The sequence below is a fragment of the Panthera onca genome, chromosome C1 (assembly GCF_046562875.1).
Source record: "Panthera onca isolate mPanOnc1 chromosome C1, mPanOnc1 haplotype 2, whole genome shotgun sequence".
Taxonomy (NCBI): Eukaryota; Metazoa; Chordata; class Mammalia; order Carnivora; family Felidae; genus Panthera; species Panthera onca.
Genome location: NC_138346.1, coordinates 194,138,260 through 194,157,268, shown reverse-complemented (window position 1 = coordinate 194,157,268; position 19,009 = coordinate 194,138,260). Strand labels below are relative to the sequence as shown.

Here is a 19,009-nt window from a genome sequence, read left to right as displayed (position 1 = left end):
ATAATAAAGAATCTATCAGTGTCTAATACAGTAGGTACTCAAAAAAAGGTTTCTTCTCTTTCCTGTCTCAGTTCAGGACTATTTAAAGAACATTGAGTTTCAGACAAAAAAAAATCTTGGGGGGCACCTGGGTGGTTCAGTCGGTTGAGCATCTGACTTCAGCTCAGGTCATGATCTTACGGTTCACGAGTTTGAGCCCCGCCATCAGGCTCACTGCTGTCAGCCTGTCAGCACAAGCCCACTTCAGATCTTCTGTCCCCCTCTCTGTGCTCCTCCTCTGCTTGCAGTCTCCCAAAAAATAAATATTAAAAAAAAAAAAAAAATCTCAGGGCACCTGGGTGGGTCAGTCAGTTAAGTGACCGCCTCTTGATTTCAGCTCAGGTCATGATTTCATGGTTTATGAGATCGAGCTCTGTTGCTGGGCTCTGCGCTGACAGCATGGAGCCTGCTTGGGATTCTCTCTCTGAGCCCATTTCAGATCCTCTGTCCCCCTCTCTTTGCCCCCGCTGTGTGCTTTCTCTCTCTCTCTTTCTCTCTCAAAATAAATAAATAAATAAACTTAAAAATCTCCTATTTCTCTGCTAATGGATCTATGCTAGTTCTGTTAACAACCCTTCCAACCCATCTCCTATTCTGGTCAAATGGATTTATAACATCCTTCCAATAATACCATGCAGAACTCTTTCTGTCCCTTCCAAGAATGTCCTTCTCTCCACTTCCACAAAGCCCACCCATTCAATCAACAAAGACTCACTAAGCATATTTTACACACCAGATACTGTGGATAACAGAGCACCCACCAACCATAAGCTCTTATAGTTTTAATACAAATAATTTCACTAATAACATAAGTAGGAGCAAGCATTTGAATGCTTCTTTATGTTATCCATTTCTATGCATGATTTCAACAGATGTTCACTATAGCCCTATGAACCAGATATCCTTTAAAGAAAAAATTTTTAAAAAGGTGGCTCAGAGAGGTCAAATAGCATATTCAAAGTTAAACAGTAAATAGCACAACCCAGATTCAAACCTTGCTCTTGCTACAGAGCCTAAGCTCTTAATTATCATGCCAAACTGCCTCAATGCAGAGGAGAGAATATCCAATTCTATCTACTAGTCAGGAAGTCTACCTAATATGGTAATACTTGAGCTCTGTCTTGAAGGATCATTCATTCATTCATCACTCATCCAGTATAAATGCCTACAATGTGTCATCCTCTGCGGAAGCGCCGGTGATAGAGTAGGGAACAAGCCAGAAGATCCCTATTCAAAGTATAAAGGGAAAGGCAGTGAACAAGTAATTACATCCACCTACACTTTAAGCCTTCTTTTAACCACCTATTGGGAGAAACTTATCCTTCCTCTAAACTGCCATAGCACTTTATTCTAAATGTTTCTTTCAGCAGAGACTATTTTTCCCTTTTCTTCATTTAATTTTTCCAATTATCAGTGATACATGCTCATTATAGAAGTCACTTTCCACTTTCTCTCTTGTATTACTGTTATTTGCATACTTATTATCTCCCCTACAAGAGTGTAAGTACCTTAAATGTACGATAAATATAACATTTCTCTTGGTATGCCCTACAGCACCTTGCATGTCGTGGATAGTTTAGTATTTCTTAAATGACGTGGGGAAAAAAGAAATTCAGTTTTGCAGACAATTTACTGAACCAAAATGTTTTCCTTTAACAGTAAAAACATGAATAATGCTTTTTTGAATGTCATACAATAACGCGACAGCAATGTACTTCTTTTGTATGTTAACCTATCAATAGGCTTCTATTTTAAACAAGGTTGAGGACATCCTGATGCCCTGCCAAATTTATCTAAATAGAATTGTACCCACATCTGGGTATCTATAGAGTAAGCTCATGTGTGCAGTTATTGGTTTCTCCTATGTCCCGTATCCCCAAATAGTAGCAAATAACAAAAAGCTGCCAGAACAAATCACTCTGGAGGCTCCCCACAACTCAAAGGATTACCTCTGTTGGTTTCAGGTTCTTCAAGTATCACAAAGGAGTCTTCATCAGCACCCAACCGAGGTTTAATGGAAACATCTACTCCCAGTTGCTTAAGTCTATCCAGAGTGAACCTCCTTGCTTTTTCAGGTGGCACAACTACTGATTTAGTTTGCTGCCTGGGCTCTTCCACCTTCTCATCTGCTTCTTCTGTTCTTTTCAGGCCTTCTTCTCCCTCCAGGGCACGCGGTTCAGGTGCCATAAGCCCTCCAGCCTGACACACCTCATTGTCCTCATTCCTGAGGAAGCTGGATTCCTGATATGCCACTGAGCTGTCCTCAGGTGGAGGTCTGCCATCACCCTGCTTCTGTTTCTCCTGAATTTCTAGCTCTTCACTTCCCATCATATCCTTACTACAAGATTCCCCTGATCCAGTAGTGATCTGGGGTTCCTTTGAAACTGCAGGGAGTGCGTTAATTTCCAGTTCATGTCCCACACACACTGTCTGCTCAGAATCTTTGTTATGGTGGCCATTATTCATCTCACTTGTATTTACAGTGTCTACGGTTTCTTTGTGATGGTTTGATTGATACTTAGATGACCTAGAGAGGGGAAAATAAGCTCAAGTTGAAAATTATCCTAAGTGTGAAACTCTCATCTCAGCACATAATGAATCCATTATAACAGTTTTAAGAGACTGAGGAATCTGAACTTTCTTACATCAGATGTTTGCTACAAAACTGAAAATTTACAAAAATTATAATCTCAAGGAAAGAGAATTCTTACTTCAGTAGCGCCATGGCATTTCCCTGGCAAGTGGGCCGAGGTTTACGTTTGAAGAAATCATGAATGGTTTTATTCTCTGGCATATGATATGGAAGATTAAGTGCAGATTCTACAAAATGGAACAAAACAAGCAAATACACATACTGTATATTCTGAAATGTCACTTCATGTTCAGTCAACTAAACAGCACAGTGAAAGCCATCACCAGAAATAGAAAACAATCCTGGCTTTAATAAAGACAGGATCTAACTACAAAAGAACTCCCTGGAGACCAGTGGCTTTTAAACCTAGTTGTGAAATTAAACTGATCCAGGAAGTTTTTAAAAAATACAGATCCTTGGGGCACCTGGGTAGCTCTGTTGGTTGGGTGACCGACTTGGACTCAGGTCATGACCTCGTGGTTTGTGGGTTTAAGCCCCCTGTCAGGCTCTCTGCTATCAGTGCTGAGCCCGCTTCTGATCATCTGTCTCTCCCTCTCTTTGCCCCTCCCCTGATCATGCTGTCTCTCTCTCTCAAAAATAAACAAACATTTAAAAAATAAAAAATACAGATTCTTAGACCCCACTTCAGGCCTACTGAATCAAAATTTCTGTGGAACCTAACACCTTACACATTTGAAAAGCTCCCAAATCCTGATACAGCTGATCCACAGAAAAACATTAAAAAAACCCTCCCTCCTTAGCACTAATACAGTTCTGGAAATTTTCTCACTTTATACTTATGTTCCAGAGGCTTTAGAACAATGGCCATTCACCAAGATCAATTTTAAACTTGGTATTATAATTTATATTAAGAATATTAAAAAAACCAAAATTCCCCAATATCCAAGGGGAGCTTACAAAGAAATATTGTGATTTGCCACAAAGTTACTGTACTGGTTTATATTACCTCGAATAAGGCGCTGAGTTTCACTGTGCAGTTTTTTTAACGCTTCCTTACTTAATTTGGCTGCCTTCCGTTCCTTAAAGAAAACAAAGAGACTATGTTAATGCTATTATCCAGAAAGACATTCATCCTTCAAGAGTTTGCCCTCTCCACGAAAAGAGGAGAGGGAAAAGTAAGCACTAATGAATTCAGTACAATATAAACTACTAAATATTTATCCAAAGGATATAACAAAAATGCTGATTCAAAGGGGCACGCATACCCCAATGTTTATAGCAGTGCTATCAACAATAGCCAAATTATGAAAAGAGCCCAAATGTCCACTGACTGATGAATGGATAAAGATGTGGTGTGTATATATATGTGTGTGTGTATTTACATGTATACACAATGTACACACACAATGGAATATTACTTGGCAATCAAAAAGAATGAAATCTTGCCATTTGAAACAACATGGATGGAACTAGACTGTATTATGCTAAGCAAAATAAGTCAGGCAGAAAAAGACAAATATATGATTTCACTCATATGTGGAATTTAAGAAACACAACAGATGAACATAGGGGAAGGGAAGGAAAAATAAGATAAAAACAGAGAGGGAGCAAACCATAAGACTCTTAAATACAGAGAACTGAAGGTTGCTAGAGAAGAGGTGGGTGGGGGATGGGCTAAATAGGTGATGAGTATTAAGGAGGGTACTTGTTGGGATGAGAACTGGGTGTTATAATATGAATGATGAATCACAGGGTTCTACTCCTAAAACCAATACTACACTATATGTCAACTAACTTGAATATTTTTTATTTTTTTCATTTATTATTTTTTTTAACGTTTATTTATTTTGGAGACAGAGAGAGACAGAGCATGAGCGGGGGAGGGGCAGAGAGAGAGGGAGACACAGAATCTGAAACAGGCTCCAGGCTCTGGGCGGTCAGCACAGAGCCCAACGCGGGGCTCGAACTCACGGACTGTGAGATCATGACCTGAGCTGAAGTCGGACGCTTAACCGACCAAGCCACCCAGGCGCCCCTAACTTGAATTTAAACAAGTAAATTAAAAAATAAACACAGGGAGAGCATTTATTTGCATATCACATTGAATTCAATACAATCCATATCTGTGTCCCTACTGTACACAAAGCAATACCATGAGTACCAGGAAAATATGATAGACTTGATAAAACATTTATCCCTCAGAAATCCACAATCTCCTGGGGAAAGAAACCAACATGACAACATACAGAGCTCTATCCCACCTTCCGTATGGTGCCTTTCGATAACTCAGTTTCTTCTTCAAATGAATAGACCCCACTCTCCAAAGACAGCTCTTTTTTCTAAAAGAGAAGATTACAAGTTGAAAAATACGGACAAAAATTAAACCGAAATAAGAGACGTTGCTTACTCAAAAGACTGCTTTTGGGGGCGCCTGGGTGGCTCAGTCGGTTAAGCGGCTGACTTCGGCTCAGGTCATGATCTCGCGGTCCATGAGTTTGGGCCCCGTGTCGGGCTCTGTGCTGACAGCTCAGAGCCTGGAGCCTGTTTCAGATTCTGTGTCTCCCTCTCTCTCTGACCCTCCCCCGTTCATGCTCTGTCTCTCTCTGTCTCCAAAATAAATAAACGTTAAAAAAAAAATTAAAAAAAAAAAAAAAAAAAAGACTGCTTTTGTACCCCAACATCACATCATGCTATGTTAATAAAAAGTCAGTAATTATCAAATAGAAAGTTTTAAACATACAGCATCCTATAATGCCTAGAAAAAAATTTGCTATCTCAAGTCAAGGTTGGGCCCTAATTTCTCATACTTCTTTATTTCATGTTTCCCTAAGGAGGGACAATGACTCCCAGGGAGCTAAAGGTAATCTTAGCAAGAACAACTGTGCTTCCAAACACTCAGGACAATGAGGTTTTGACTGCTGTTCTTTGATACCCCTCCAGAAACACTTTAGGTTCATTTCTTAGAGGCCACAGGATTATAAAATGTATACCTCTGTCCCATTACTTACCTGCTTCTTACACAATATAAAGTATCTTACTTTTTCCCCCTAACATTCCGATGAGGGCAATTAAAATACTAGTTTCCATACAAGTTAGCATGTCTATCACTTGCATTGCCTGATTCTAAAATTAACAGCCAAAAAACTGAAATCAATTGCCACATGTTTTTCTGGAGTTAAAAATGACAACTTTGGCTCAGGGCATGATCTCATGGTTCATGAGTTCGAGCCCCACCATCAGGCTCTGTGCTGACAGCTCAAAGTCAGGAGCCTGCTTCAGATTCTGTGTCTCCTCTCTCTGCCCCTCCCCCACTTGTGCTCTGTCTCTCTCTCTCTCTCTCAAAAATAAATAAACATTAAAAAAAAAAAGTTTAAGGGTGCCTGGGTGGCTCAGTCGGTTGAGTGTCTAGCTCTTGATTTCGGCACAGATTCCAGGGTTGTTGGATCGAGGCTTGTGTTGGGCTCAGCACCTGGTTACGATTCTCTCTCCCTCTCTGTCTCTCTCCTTCTGCCCCTCTCTCCTCTCCCTTGCTCACGTGCTCTCTCTTAAAAAAAAAAAAATGGTTCCGGGGCGCCTGGGTGGCTCAGTCGGGTAAGCATCCGACTTCGGCTCAGGTCATGATCTCACAGTCCGTGAGTTCAAGCCCCGCATGGGGCTCTGTGCTGACAGCTCGGAGCCTGGAGCCTGCTTCAGATTCTGTGTCTCCCTCTCTCTGACCCTCCCCCATTCATGCTCTGTCTCTCTCTGTCTCAAAAATAAATAAACATTAAAAAAAAAAATGGTTCCAATAGTAAATCAGAAAATAAAGAAGGGGCTTCTGGGTGACTCAGTCAGCTGGGTGTCCAACTTCAACTCAGGTCAATGAACTTGCGGTCCGTGAATTCAAGCCCTGAGTCGGGCCCTTGTGTGGACAGCTAGAGCCTGGAGCCTGCTTCAGATTCTGTCTCCCTCTTTCTCTGCCCTTGCCCTACTTGTGCTCTGTCTGTATCTCAAAAATAAACATTAAAAAACATTTAAAAAAAGAAAGAGAAAATAAAGCAAAGGTTAGGAGCAGTGGGTTAGCTCTTTTGCAATCATCTTTTACTTGCCTTGTGCTTTTTTACTTTGTTTTTCACAGCTGCCCTTATCGATTCTAATGACTCTTCGTCTTCTAATGCAGAGTTATTTTCTTCCTCCAATCCAGTTTCAAAAAGGTCTTTATCCACAAGAAGACAGCCACTATCATTAAATGGCTGTTTCACATCATCTTCCTGGACAATGCATAAAGACAAAGCAAAATCCAATCACCCAAACTCCAATATTTCACATCATAAGGTAATTTGGACCAGGCCATAAAAAGCCCATAATGTATCAGTAGACAAATATTTGGCATTTTAGAACATTCTCCCTGGTTCCTACCCACAGCCATCTTTTGAAGTCCATGCTGTGATTTTATGCCACTGTCCAAAACCAACTTAGTAAAAAGTAAATATTTTTTTTAAAAAACTCAAATACTTATCAAACAGCTAGTTTATAAAAAGATGTTTTTTTCTAGTTAGCAAACAAGACTTCTGACTTATGGATGCCTAAAAAAATACTCCTCTGAAAGTTCATTTTCATCAGATAACAAGCAGCACTCCATGTGCTTGCAGAGAAAATCAGAAATCCATTTACGGAGAATGAGACCAACAAGTTTTAAATTACATACCTCATTACTCGCAATACAAACCAATCAACTTGAAGCTATATTCTAAGTGCAGAAACCTCAAGAACTAAAAGCAATTTTTTCTAAGATGTTAATCTGCCTTAGAAAGAACAAATTTAGGGGCACCTGGATGACTCAGTCAGATAAGCATCGGACTTTGGCTCAGGTCACGATTTCATTGTCTGTGAGTTTGAGCCGTGCGTCAGGCTCTGTGCTGACAGCTCAGAGCCTGGAGCCTGCTTCAGATTCTGTATCTCCCTGTCTGCCTCTTCCTGGTTCGCACTCTGTCTCTCTCTCTCTCTCAAAATAAAATAAAAAACAGAAAAAGAACAAATTCATTCTTTTAAATATACCTCATTTTTTGTTTCCTTCTTTTTTAGCCGCCTGATTTTTTCCATCTTTTTTTCCTCTTTCTCAAGTCTTCTCTTTGATTTTACTTTTGCTTTTCCTTCCATTCTTTCTTTATCATGTTTGGGTTTTTTGGAAATCTTTCTGTCAACTGTAAAGTCCACAGAGTTTTCAGATTGGAGACTCAGCTCTAAGCAAGGCGTCACCTGGGTTTCAAGATTTTCCTGATACAAAGACTCCTCAATGTCACTTCCAGCACTGTCTGCCAGAGTTTTGTAAATCCTTCTGACTTTTCCATTTTTTCTGGCATATAAGTTCTCTTTATTTTCCTCCTCAACGCTGTCGTAAGTTTTCTCTGGAAAAGCATTTGTGTCCTCTCTTTCAGAATCACTGTCTTGTAGCAGCTTCCTGCTTTTCAATTTCTTACTCACAAATATCTCTTCATCTGAATCTGGAGAAAACATAATTTTTTTCAGAGATCTACTATTATTTTGTCCTCCTCCTGGTCCCACTACTCCTAAAAAACATCCAATTACCCAACTGCTGTGTCACCTTGTGAAATTATGTAACTACCAGTAAGAACTGATTGTAGCAAAGCAAATCTAAAAATAGGTTTTAAGAACCATTTTCCCTGGAAATGTCACTTACTGAGAAATGTAATTATATATATTTACAAAGTGTAAAGTTGTTCTAATTCTTTTGGTAGGTGTTAAAAATCATTTATTAAAGGATGAATGCCTTCAACCATGCAATGTGGTAGATATTTTACACATTTAATAATAGAAATGGTTAATTTCAAAAGAGTATATGCACTATAATTTTGCTTTTATAATAAATAAGACAAACAATAAGGCTAGGCATTAATAATTTAAAGAATCAAGAGAATAATGAAATTAATCCAATCCACTTATAACCCAGGCCCCCACATTCTATTTCTAAAAATAAAATTACTATTACAAACCTCCATCACTCAAGGGCACAATTGTTCCACAGCTGCCTTGTCCACTGTCTGAAGGACTATCAGGTTCTTCCTGTGCGATAAGTTTTGGATCATTGATTTCTAGATGAACCTAGAAAATGAGGACACACTTTGCATTAACCAGGTGGTGACAGAAAGCTCTGAGTACATAATGATACACAAATCATCATAGGATCAGCAGGCTGAAATGAAGGGATAACATTAAGAATTACTGGACAAAGAAAAACACAAAAATTCACTGTTCACCTTTGAAGGATACTATAGAAGCAATGATTCATTTGAGTAATGGTACATAAAAAGAATCAAGCATTTATTACACATTTTCTGTTTGAACTGCTTCTCAGTGTATCCAAATGACATGTTAAATAACATCACAGAATTGCAATCCTGATGTGAAAAAAAAATCTATAGGACAAACCGTGTGTTACTTTTGGAATGAACTTCAAGAGAAAAGGAGAAAGAGAGGAAGGGGGACCTATATAGAGTTAAGATACATACACACATACACACACATATCAACAACTGCAGTATGCACATTTTGTTTTTGTTTTTAATTTTGTTTAAGTAATCTCTACATCCAACGTGGGGCTAGAACTCACAACCCAGAGATCAAGAGTCCCATACTCTACTAAGCCAGCCAGGCACCCCATGCAATATGCAGACTTTGGATCCTGACTCAAATAAACAGAGCACCTGGGTGGCTCAGTTGGTTAAGCATCCGATTCTTGATTTCAACTCAGGCAGTGATCCCAGGGTTATGGGATTGAGCCCTGTGTTGGGCTCCACGCTGTGTGGAGCCTACTTGAGATTCTCTCTCTTTCTCTCTGCCCCTTTCCCCAGCTCATGACTTCTTTCTCTCTCTTTCTAAAACAAAATAAATAAACAGAAAGTATACATCTGAGTCAATGAAATCTGAACACTATCTATTTAGTATTAAGTAATAATTCTAAGATTTTTAGGTGTGGTAATATTTGTGTTACCTGTTTTGGAAAGCCCTTATCTTTTAGAGATGCATAAAGAAATATTTTTGGATGCAATGATATCTGGAATTTGCCTCCAAATAATCCAGTGAGGGTGAAAGTGGATGAGCTATAAATGAAACATGATTGGCATGATTTGATAACTATTTAAGTTAGGTGATAGGTTCATTATACAGCCTTTCTACATTTGTATATGTTTGAAAATTTCCAAATAAAACCATTAAAATGTTTTTTAATGTTTATTTTATTTATTTATTTTTTTAAATTTACATCCAAGTTAGTTAGCATATAGTGCAGTAATGATTTCAGGAGTAGAATCCAGTGATTCATCCCCTACATATAACACCCAGTGCTCATCCCAACAAGTGTCTTCCTTAATGCTCCTTGCCCAGTCCATCCCCCAACCCGTAACTCCTCCAACAAGCCTCATTTTGATCTCTACGTTTGTCTCTTATGTTTTGTCCCCGTCCCTGTTTTTATATTATTTTTGCTTCCCTTCCCTTATGTTCATCTGGTTTGTATCTTAAATTCCACATATTACCAAAGTCATATATTTGTCTTTCTCTAATGTTTTTATTTATTTTTAAGAGAGAGAGGCAGAGTGCTAGTGGGGGAGGAGCAGAGAGAGAGGGAGACACAGAATCCAAAGCAGGCTCCAGGCTGTGAGCTGTCAGCACAGAGCCTGATGTGGGGCTCAGACCCACAAACAGTGAGATCATGACCTGAGCCTACGTCAGATGCTCAACTAAGCCACCCAGGCGCCCCTCAAATAAAACCATTTTAAAGGTCACAAGTAGAGGTGCCTAGGTGGCTCAGTGGGTTAAGCTTCTGACTTTGTCTCAGGTCATGATTTCACAGTTCCTGGGTTCCAGACCTGCACAGAGCTCTGTGCTAATAGTGTGGAGCCTGCTTTGGAGTCTGTATCTCTGCCTCTCTCTGCCCCTGCCCCCCACCCCGGCTCTCAAAAATAAATACAACATTAAAAAAAAAAAAAATCACAAGTAAAAAGTATAAGTAGGATGGGTGTGTTAGGTGACATGACCAGTCAAGTGACCAGGCTGACCCTAGAGGCCAGGTCTCCTACATCCCTGGTGTTCTTAGGGCTCTGACTTGACTTAATAGGGGGGCAGATATTAACATCTGTAATGTAGTCGAGCATTACTCACCCTAATGGCTTCTCTAACAACTATTAAATTGTTTTAAATGTTTGGTATAATTACTAAAATAATAACCAAAGATGACAGGTATTAAGGAATCACTGAGGATCATCACATATGTGCTGATGATTCTCCCAACACCTGAAGCAGTAAGATTCTTTGTGGATGTGGAAACTGAGTTTAGATAACCACGTAACTCAATACATGCTTTAATCACTTTCTTCTATGCAATTTATAGCAGTATCTGCCACAGTCAGGGCCAGGAACAGGGCAAGAACAGAGTCAAGTCTCAAAAACCCCTGGAATTGAGATAATAGTACAACATTAAAAACAAACAAACAAACAAAAAATCAAACTGGCAAATCATGGCTCATGAGGTCAGCCTACTACTTTTGTAAATAAAGTTTTATTGGAACCAGGGCCAGGATTATAGGCACCTGAAGTGGAGTAGTGCAAGCGCAGGGTCAGATCTTGTCTTTATTTAAAAGTTTTATATTTTGTTCCAAACCATATAATGGAATTTTTGCTTTAATTTTTATTTTTAAAAATTGCATTAAGGGGCGCCTGGGTGGCTCCGTCGGTTGAGCGTCCGACTTCGGCTCAGGTCGCGATCTCACGGTCCCTGAGTTCGAGACCCGCGTCGGGCTCTGGGCTGACGGCTCAGAGCCTGGAGCCTGCTTCCGATTCTGTATCTCCCTCTCTCTCTGACCCTCCCCCGTTCATGTTCTGTCTCTGTCTCAAAAATAAATAAACGTTAAAAAAAAATTAAAAAAATAAAAATAAAAATAAAAATTGCATTAAAACATTATCTTAATTACTGAGTTTGGGGAGCCCTCTTAAATTTTGCTCCCAAGGCTACTGTCCCACACTAGTCCCGGCCCCAGAAAAGAACAGGGTTCTGGAAACAGATGCTTCTATCCCCAATCCTGCCAGCAATCAAGCCACAAGCCGAGAGGGTCCGACACTCCTATTTCTTTCGGGGTCGCGTTGGATGACCTCACAGGCCCTTTGTAGATCCAATTCCGAACTCCCAAAGACTGCCGCCGTCCATTTCCGGAGAACCCCGCCCCGCATCCCAGCGGCCCGGGTCTGCCCAGGCCTTCCTCTTTTGGGGAGCTGGACAAGGAAGAACTCCGGCGGCAGGAAACGCGCCAAAGGGGAGGTGGGCGGGCGTGGCCGGCTGAGGAACTGCTGGGCGGCCAGCTGCGCGCGCGGAAGGGACCAGAAGCGACGCCGCCTAGCTCACCGAGGCGCGGGAAGTCCACCGCGGGACCGGACCGCCAGAGTCGCGAGCCCCAGGGGCCATCCCGCCAGGCCCGGCCGCGCGCCGCGCCGCCACGGTGCCGCCGGGAGCTGTAGTCCTCCCAGCTTCCGCGACCCGCTCCGCCCGACTCGACCCCTACCCCAACCCGCCCCTCGGAGCCAGGCCTCCGCAGCCGCGGATGGCGGCAAGTGCACGAACCCACCTCAGAAAGTACTTCGCCCGTCATGACTCCGGCTTCCTAGCGCTTCGCTTGTGACGGAGCGGGTCTCCTGGTCCCTTAGCCGGAGCGCAGCCGCTCCCGCGGTCTCCAGCCCGGCAACACCGTTCGAGGTTTCGCGCCCAGCCAGAGTGGAGGCCCCGCCCTGCCGATTTGCACCAATCCGGAGGAGGGTTTCTACATGAGGCCACGCCCCCATGCCGTCCTACCAATCACGAAGCACCTTTGACGAGCCCGGAGACTGTAATCTGGGTAGGGTTGGCGGGTCTCTGTTCCTCTCGTCTATTGAACCTAAGTGAGGCTGAGATTCTCCTGGCTGCCAGGCGGTCGGGGCCCTCTGGCTTCGCAAGGCGGTACCAGGAGAGTGGTGGCCTTTGACCTTTGACCCTTGCCACAGCGCAGTGTGAGGAGTAAGCCTTCTGGGCTGGATGGAGGTGAGCTGGGAGAAGATCCCAGGGCAACCGAAGGCACCTGTGGGGATTTTCTCCAGGACCTCCATCCCTGGAGCAGCTAGATCCTACTTCCTCCTTGTACATAGCATTCATGCCACTGAACAAACAGACAAGTTTTGTGGGCTGCTCGGATACCAAAGAATATCCTTGGATAACCTTTATAATTTTACTTAAATTTAATTTGAGGATGCAGAAAACATGCACCCATACCATTTCTAGACTTTTTGGACAAGACAGGAAAAAGAATAAAAGGTCTGGAGTCAGACTAATCCCAAACAATTCTAATCTCTTGTCATTTTGCTAGTTACTATCTTTTTGCCCCTCCAGGTCCATTCTCTGTCTTTCCTTATCCTGCTCTGTCCAGCAAAGGATGACTTCTCCCCACTGCATTACCCAAGCTCCCTTGCCCTCTGGCTCCTGGTTCAATCAAGCCCCTGGAAAGTACTTTACAAGATTACTATAGGGAGAAGATCAGAGGGCACCAAGAAAGAAAGGCATGGTAGTTACCATCCCCACTTCATTCTCGTGATCCTATCCACTTGCGGGGTAACCAACTCATCCCGATTTTCCCAGGACTTTCCCAGTTTTAGCATTGAAAATCCCATCTCCCAAGAATCTCAGTTCCAGGCAAACCAGGATAATTACCTTATCCACTGGCCTCCTCTTCCAACTTTCCAGCTTTAGTTGGGTTCAGATAAAAGTTCTCTTTCTTCATCTTTCTTTACCTCCTCACCACTTCCCAACCCACTTTTGCCACACCAACAAGATCCCATTTTCCACCCTCTTCTCTCGCATCTGTCTAGCCACGATTTCATCCACTTTACTATTAATTGCTACATTGATGATTTACAAATATCCGTCATAGTGCTCCTCCTTCATATTTGGAGGGCTAATATTTATCAGGGGCTTACTTACCCTGTGACAAAAACAGTTGCAAGAATTTTGCAAACATCTTATTTAATCTTCAGAGTAAATTAAAAAAAATTTTGTTAATGTTTATTTATTTTTGACAGAGAGAGACAGAGCATGAACGGGGAGGGGCAGAGAGAGAGGGAGACACAGAATCCAAAGCAGGCTCCAGGCTCTGAGCTGTCAGCACAGAGCCTGACGTGGGGCTCGAACTCACAGACCATGAGATCATGACCTGAGCTGAAGTCGGATGCTCAACCAACTGAGCCACCCAGGCGCCCCCAGGGTAAATTTATAAGGTAAGTAATACTACTATCTCCATTTTAGCAGGAAACTAACTTTTAAAAAGGCTAGTAACTGGTGGAGCCAATATTCATATCCTGCTCAGTCTGACTCCAGAGCTCAAACTCTTCAGAGAGACCTTGACTGAGTCCCCTCTACATTCTCCCTCTATCCCATGTTCTGGTTTCCCCAATAACACCTCTGCTGCAATTTTATTTTATTTAAATGTTTATTTATTTATTTTGAGAGGGGTGGATAGGAGGGGCAGAGAGAGAGAATCCCAAGCAGGATGTGGGCTGTCAGCACAGAATGCCACACGGGGCTTGAATCCAAGAAACTTGAGATCATTTTCTGAACTGAAATCAAGAGTCCAATGCTTAACTCACTGAGCCATCCAGGCATCCCTGCAATTTTATTTTTAGCTATTTGTATATTGTTGCTCCAAGAGGACAAGCACTTTGTTTCCTTTAACACCATATCCTATCTAGAATAGTCGTTCTCAGACTTGGGCATGCATCAGAATGATCTGAAGGGCTAGTAAAAAAGATTGCTAAACCCTACTCTCAGAGTTACTGATTCATTATGTCTGATGTGAGGCCAAAGAATTTGCATTTCCAACAAGTTCGCAGATGATGCTAGTGCTGCTGGTATGGTGACCATGCTTTTTTGAGAAGCAAGGGCTTAGAACATATCTGGCTGGGGCTCCTGGGTGGCTCAGTCAGTTGAGCGCCTGACTTCAGCTCGGGTCATGGTCTCGCAGTTCGTGAGTTCGAGCCCCATGTTGGGCTCTGTGCTACCAAACAGCTCAGAGCCTGGAGCCTCCTTCAGATTCTGCATATCTCTCTCTCTCTCTCTCTCTCTCTCTCTCTGTCTCCTCCCCTGCTCATGATCTGCCTCTCTCTGTCTCTCAAAAATGAATAAATGTTAAAAAAAAATTAAAAAAAAAGAACATATCTGGCTCATTGTAAGGAAATCAGTCAATATTTGTTGAACTAACTTGATCACTTGACAATTATAATATTATTCTTTTTTTAATGTGTATTTATTTATTTTGAGAGAGAGAGAGAGAGTGGGGGAGGGACAGAGTGAGAGGGAGAGAGAGAATCTCAAGCAGGCTCCACTCTGTCAGTACAGAGCCTGATGCTGGGCTTGATCTCTCTAACTGTGAAATCATGACCTGAGCCAAAATCAGCCAGATGCTTAATCAACTGAGCCACCCAGGCACCCCAACAAGTATATTATTCTTGAACTCTCTTTGGAACTGAGTAATTGAGATAATAGTCCTGATATTAGCATTTTCAGAACTAATTAGCATTTTGTTCTCTTTGAAAAACACCTATTCAGCCACCAGAAAAACATAAAAAGAGAGTTCTGATTTGGACAATGAGTGGAATGAGTGAGCTAGGAAAGGGAAACCTTTTATTCTATTTATTAACTGTGCTAATCTAAAGTGAGTCTGTATTTGGAATTAACAATCTACAGTTTCAATTTTGGTGGTTGGCACCATAATCCATCATTCACCAATTTAGAAACCTGGGAGTCACTTTGACTCTTCTCTCTCCTTTGACTCTCAAGGTTAATCATCCAACAAGCTCTGTTTATGAAGTTGATAGATGGCAGCAAGAGAAAGCTCTGGGGTGTTCACTTTGCAGAGATTAGCCTAAACCTGTCCAAGAAATGGCTTTGTAAACCTAGGTAAGTCATTTAGCTTCTCAGAGCCTTGCTTTCATTATATTTAAGTAGAAAACATTGAATCCAATCCAAACAGATCAGACTGAATTTCAAATGGATTTAAGTGGCAGATCACCAGGAAGTATTTCTACAGGAAATACTTTGCAGTACTGACCACACCTAATCTGGTCGTAGAAATTAGACACCACTAGTATCTATCCGTATGTCACATAAAATCAATATAAAAAAAGGAATTCTGGGGGCACCTGGGTGGCTCAGTTGGTTAAGTGTTGGGCTCTGCACTGACAACTCAGAGCCTGGAGCCTGCTTCAGATTTTGTGTCTCCTTCTGCCTCTTTGCCCCTCCCCCACTTGTGCTCTCTTTCTCAAAAATAAATAAATAAACATTATAAAAATAAAAGGAATTCTGGGGCGCCTGGGTGGCTCAGTCAGTTGAGTGTCTGACTCTTGATCTCAGCTCGGGTCATTATCTCCTGCTTCATGGGACTGAGCCCCGCATCGGGCTCTGTGCTGATGCTGTGAAGCCTGCTTGAGATTCTCTCTCTGCCCCTCCCCTGCTCGTGCATGTGCACTCTCTTCTCTCTCTTCCAAAATAAATGGATAGACTTAAAAAAACAATAAAATGAAAAAATAAAAAAGGAATCCTGACATTACATATCCATGAAAAAATAAGTCACAGGATTTAACGTGGTCAGCCTATTTGAAGGTTGTATTTATAATCGCTCACTGGCAGACAAACAAAAGCAGTTTCCAAAGGCTTATGAAAGTTTAGAGGGAACAGTTGATTAAATTATATGTTTTCTTTCACTCTTTCTGAACACTGAGAAAGCCTCCCATGTTAAATTTTAGTACTACTATTCCTCTGGAGTTAAGTGAGAAATGGCTTGCTTTTTCTAAAGTCCTAGGCAGCTAAATCTTTATCCCTGGAGAAACACTGCCACCATGTGGCAGGCCTCAGTCATGTCATTCTATCTATTGCCTGTAGCCACTCTATTCTAAAAAAAAAATGGTTTTTTTTTTTTTCATTTTAAAATTATTCAAAGTTGTTTAAATTTTTCCTTGGTGTGGTGAGATAATTTCATCATTCTTTTTAAAGAATCTTCTTTCAAAAATAATTTCATACCGTAATTCCAGTTTAAATCTTCCCCTGGAGGGTGCCCTGCTAAAAGGCCAAGGGCTATTTTTCTGGCTTAATGTAAGTACCCCTGACCTTTAAAACTGGCACAGGACTTGGGGCACAGGACTTGGAGCCTGGGTGGCTCAGTTGGTTGAGCATCCGACTTCAGCTCAGATCATGGTCTTGCAGCTCGTGAGTTCGAGCCCCACGTTGGGCTCTGTGCTAACAAACAGCTCAGAGCTCCTGAGTCTGCTTCAGATTCTGTATCTCCCTCTCTCTCTCCCCCGCCTCTGCTCGTGCTCTGCATCTCTCTGTCTCTCAAAAATAAATAAATGTTGGGGCACCTGGGTGGCTCAGTTGGTTAAGTGTCCGACTTTGGCTCAGGTCATGATCTCACAGTTTGTGGGTTCTAGCCCCGCGTCGGGCTCTGTGCTGACAGCTCAGAGCCTGGAGCCTGCTTCAGATTCTGTGTCTCTCTCTCTCTCTCTGACCCTCCCCCGTTCATGCTCTGTCTCTCTCTGTCTCAAAAATAAATAAACATTTAAAAATAATAATAATAATAATAAATGTTAAATAAATAAATAACTAAAAATGACACAGGACCTGACACATAGTGGGTGCTTACTAAGTAATTGTTGAATGAATGATTAAAATACTGTGGCCTAAAAAATATCAGGGCCTTTTCCCAAGGCATGACAGCATTCACACCATCAACTATTTTTGTATGTAGAAGGTCCTTTACTGCAACTTTTGGCAAGCTCAAGTACCTATCAAATATTCATCCACTCTTTCAACAGACCTTAAGCATCTATTTTGAGCCTATTCTAAACATGGAGAATACAAAGATAAATAAAATTCAGTCTTGTTCTCAGAGAACTCCCATTGCTGGTTGGAGAGAGGCAAATAAATACACATGTGTAATAGTAGAAGTGTGTGTAAGTAGCTGTGGGGCCCTGAGAAAGGCAACTGACTTTGCCTGGGGTAAGCCAGGGGGAAAGGACTCCTGAACTGAGTTTCAAAGATGGACTGGAGTTCTCTAGGCTAGTACAGAGAGGAGAAGGCATTTCAGGTATGTGTAGGGGCTTGATAAAGCATGTTGTGTTTGGGGAACTGAAAGTAGGTCAGTATGACTGGAGCTCAGGGTATGTGTTGGGGGGAGGGGGGAATGGCCCAAATGAAGGCTGAAAGTTAAACAGGGAACAAAAAGTCTGGAGTGCTATGCTTAGACTTTAGTTTTTAGACAATATGAACTAGGCAGCTGGGGGTGGAGGTGGGGGTGGGGAGTGTTAAGGAGAGAAACATGGCTAGATATATGTTTGAGAAAGATTATTCTGGCAGGGTATGAAGGCTGGATTGGAAGGGGATTAGACTGGAGGCAGGAAGACCAGTTGTCTAGGTGGAAGATTATAGGGATCTGAACTAGGTCAATGGTAGTAACAATGGAGAGGAGGAGACGGATGGGGGAAGAAAGGAGGCAAAACAGAGGAGAGCTTGTTGAATAATTTATCTTGAGGGGCGAGAGACAGTAGACTCATGGAACTCTGGTGACTCTCAGGTTTCTGGATTGGTGAGTGACCAATTATGGTGCAACTCATCAAAATTGAGAATATAGGCAATTAATTCCAAATACAGGCTCAGTTTATCTTGGCACAAAAGCTTGGTTAAAATGTAGAATAAAAGGTTTCCCCTTCCTAGGTGATCCCTGTTGACACATTATCCAAACTGGAGCTCTCTCTCTTAGCTTTCTTGGTGACTGAAGAGGTGCTCCCCAGGCACAGGCTCATCTCTCTATTCCATTTCCAAACTGCTATCCGTGCAGTATCCAGAACCTCAACTCAGCAGCTTTTTGTGTTCCATTCATATATCTTTTCCTTAATTTTCTTTTCCTTTCTGGCTACCTACCCAGGGGGGAAAAATGTGTAAGAAAAATTCCTCTGCCCTGCTTTATTCAGTCTTTTTTCCTCAGGCTTTGGCTTCATTTTTCGCAGAAACCCAAGTATTTTCATGACCCAACCCTCCCCTAAAGCCCTATAGACTTAATGGCTCAGTGATGCCAAGAGTGTTTATTTGGACATCAGCATCCTCAGCACTTGGTCAATTATACCTCAATCACATATTCCTCAACCAGTTTAGGAAGACTAGACCCGTATGTGTATGTCTAGGGACGGGGATTCCATCACAGAAGGATAAAAGGGATCTGCTCCACTCCTATTTTCTATTAAATTTCAGTACTTACTTATGGGCAGGCTAATGCCTACTTCAGACATGTCAGGTAGTTCGACTGCACCTAGAAGGGC

At 41.9% G+C, this 19,009-nt stretch overlaps 1 protein-coding gene across 1 annotated transcript in view; it reads right to left on the bottom strand.

Moving 5' to 3' along the window:
* CLSPN (claspin) overlaps positions 1 to 12,447 on the bottom strand; it is a 32,045-nt gene extending 19,598 nt beyond the window's left edge. Inside the window, exons 1-8 of the mRNA XM_060623344.3 lie at positions 12,247 to 12,447; positions 8,626 to 8,734; positions 7,670 to 8,115; positions 6,721 to 6,882; positions 4,894 to 4,971; positions 3,639 to 3,711; positions 2,751 to 2,859; positions 1,989 to 2,566 (exon numbers count right to left, since the gene is read on the bottom strand). Coding sequence (XP_060479327.2) covers positions 1,989 to 2,566; positions 2,751 to 2,859; positions 3,639 to 3,711; positions 4,894 to 4,971; positions 6,721 to 6,882; positions 7,670 to 8,115; positions 8,626 to 8,734; positions 12,247 to 12,270 — 1,579 coding nt within the window. The 5' untranslated portion in view covers positions 12,271 to 12,447. The remainder of the gene's footprint in view (positions 1 to 1,988; positions 2,567 to 2,750; positions 2,860 to 3,638; positions 3,712 to 4,893; positions 4,972 to 6,720; positions 6,883 to 7,669; positions 8,116 to 8,625; positions 8,735 to 12,246) is intronic.
* Positions 12,448 to 19,009: the final 6,562 nt, after the last annotated feature.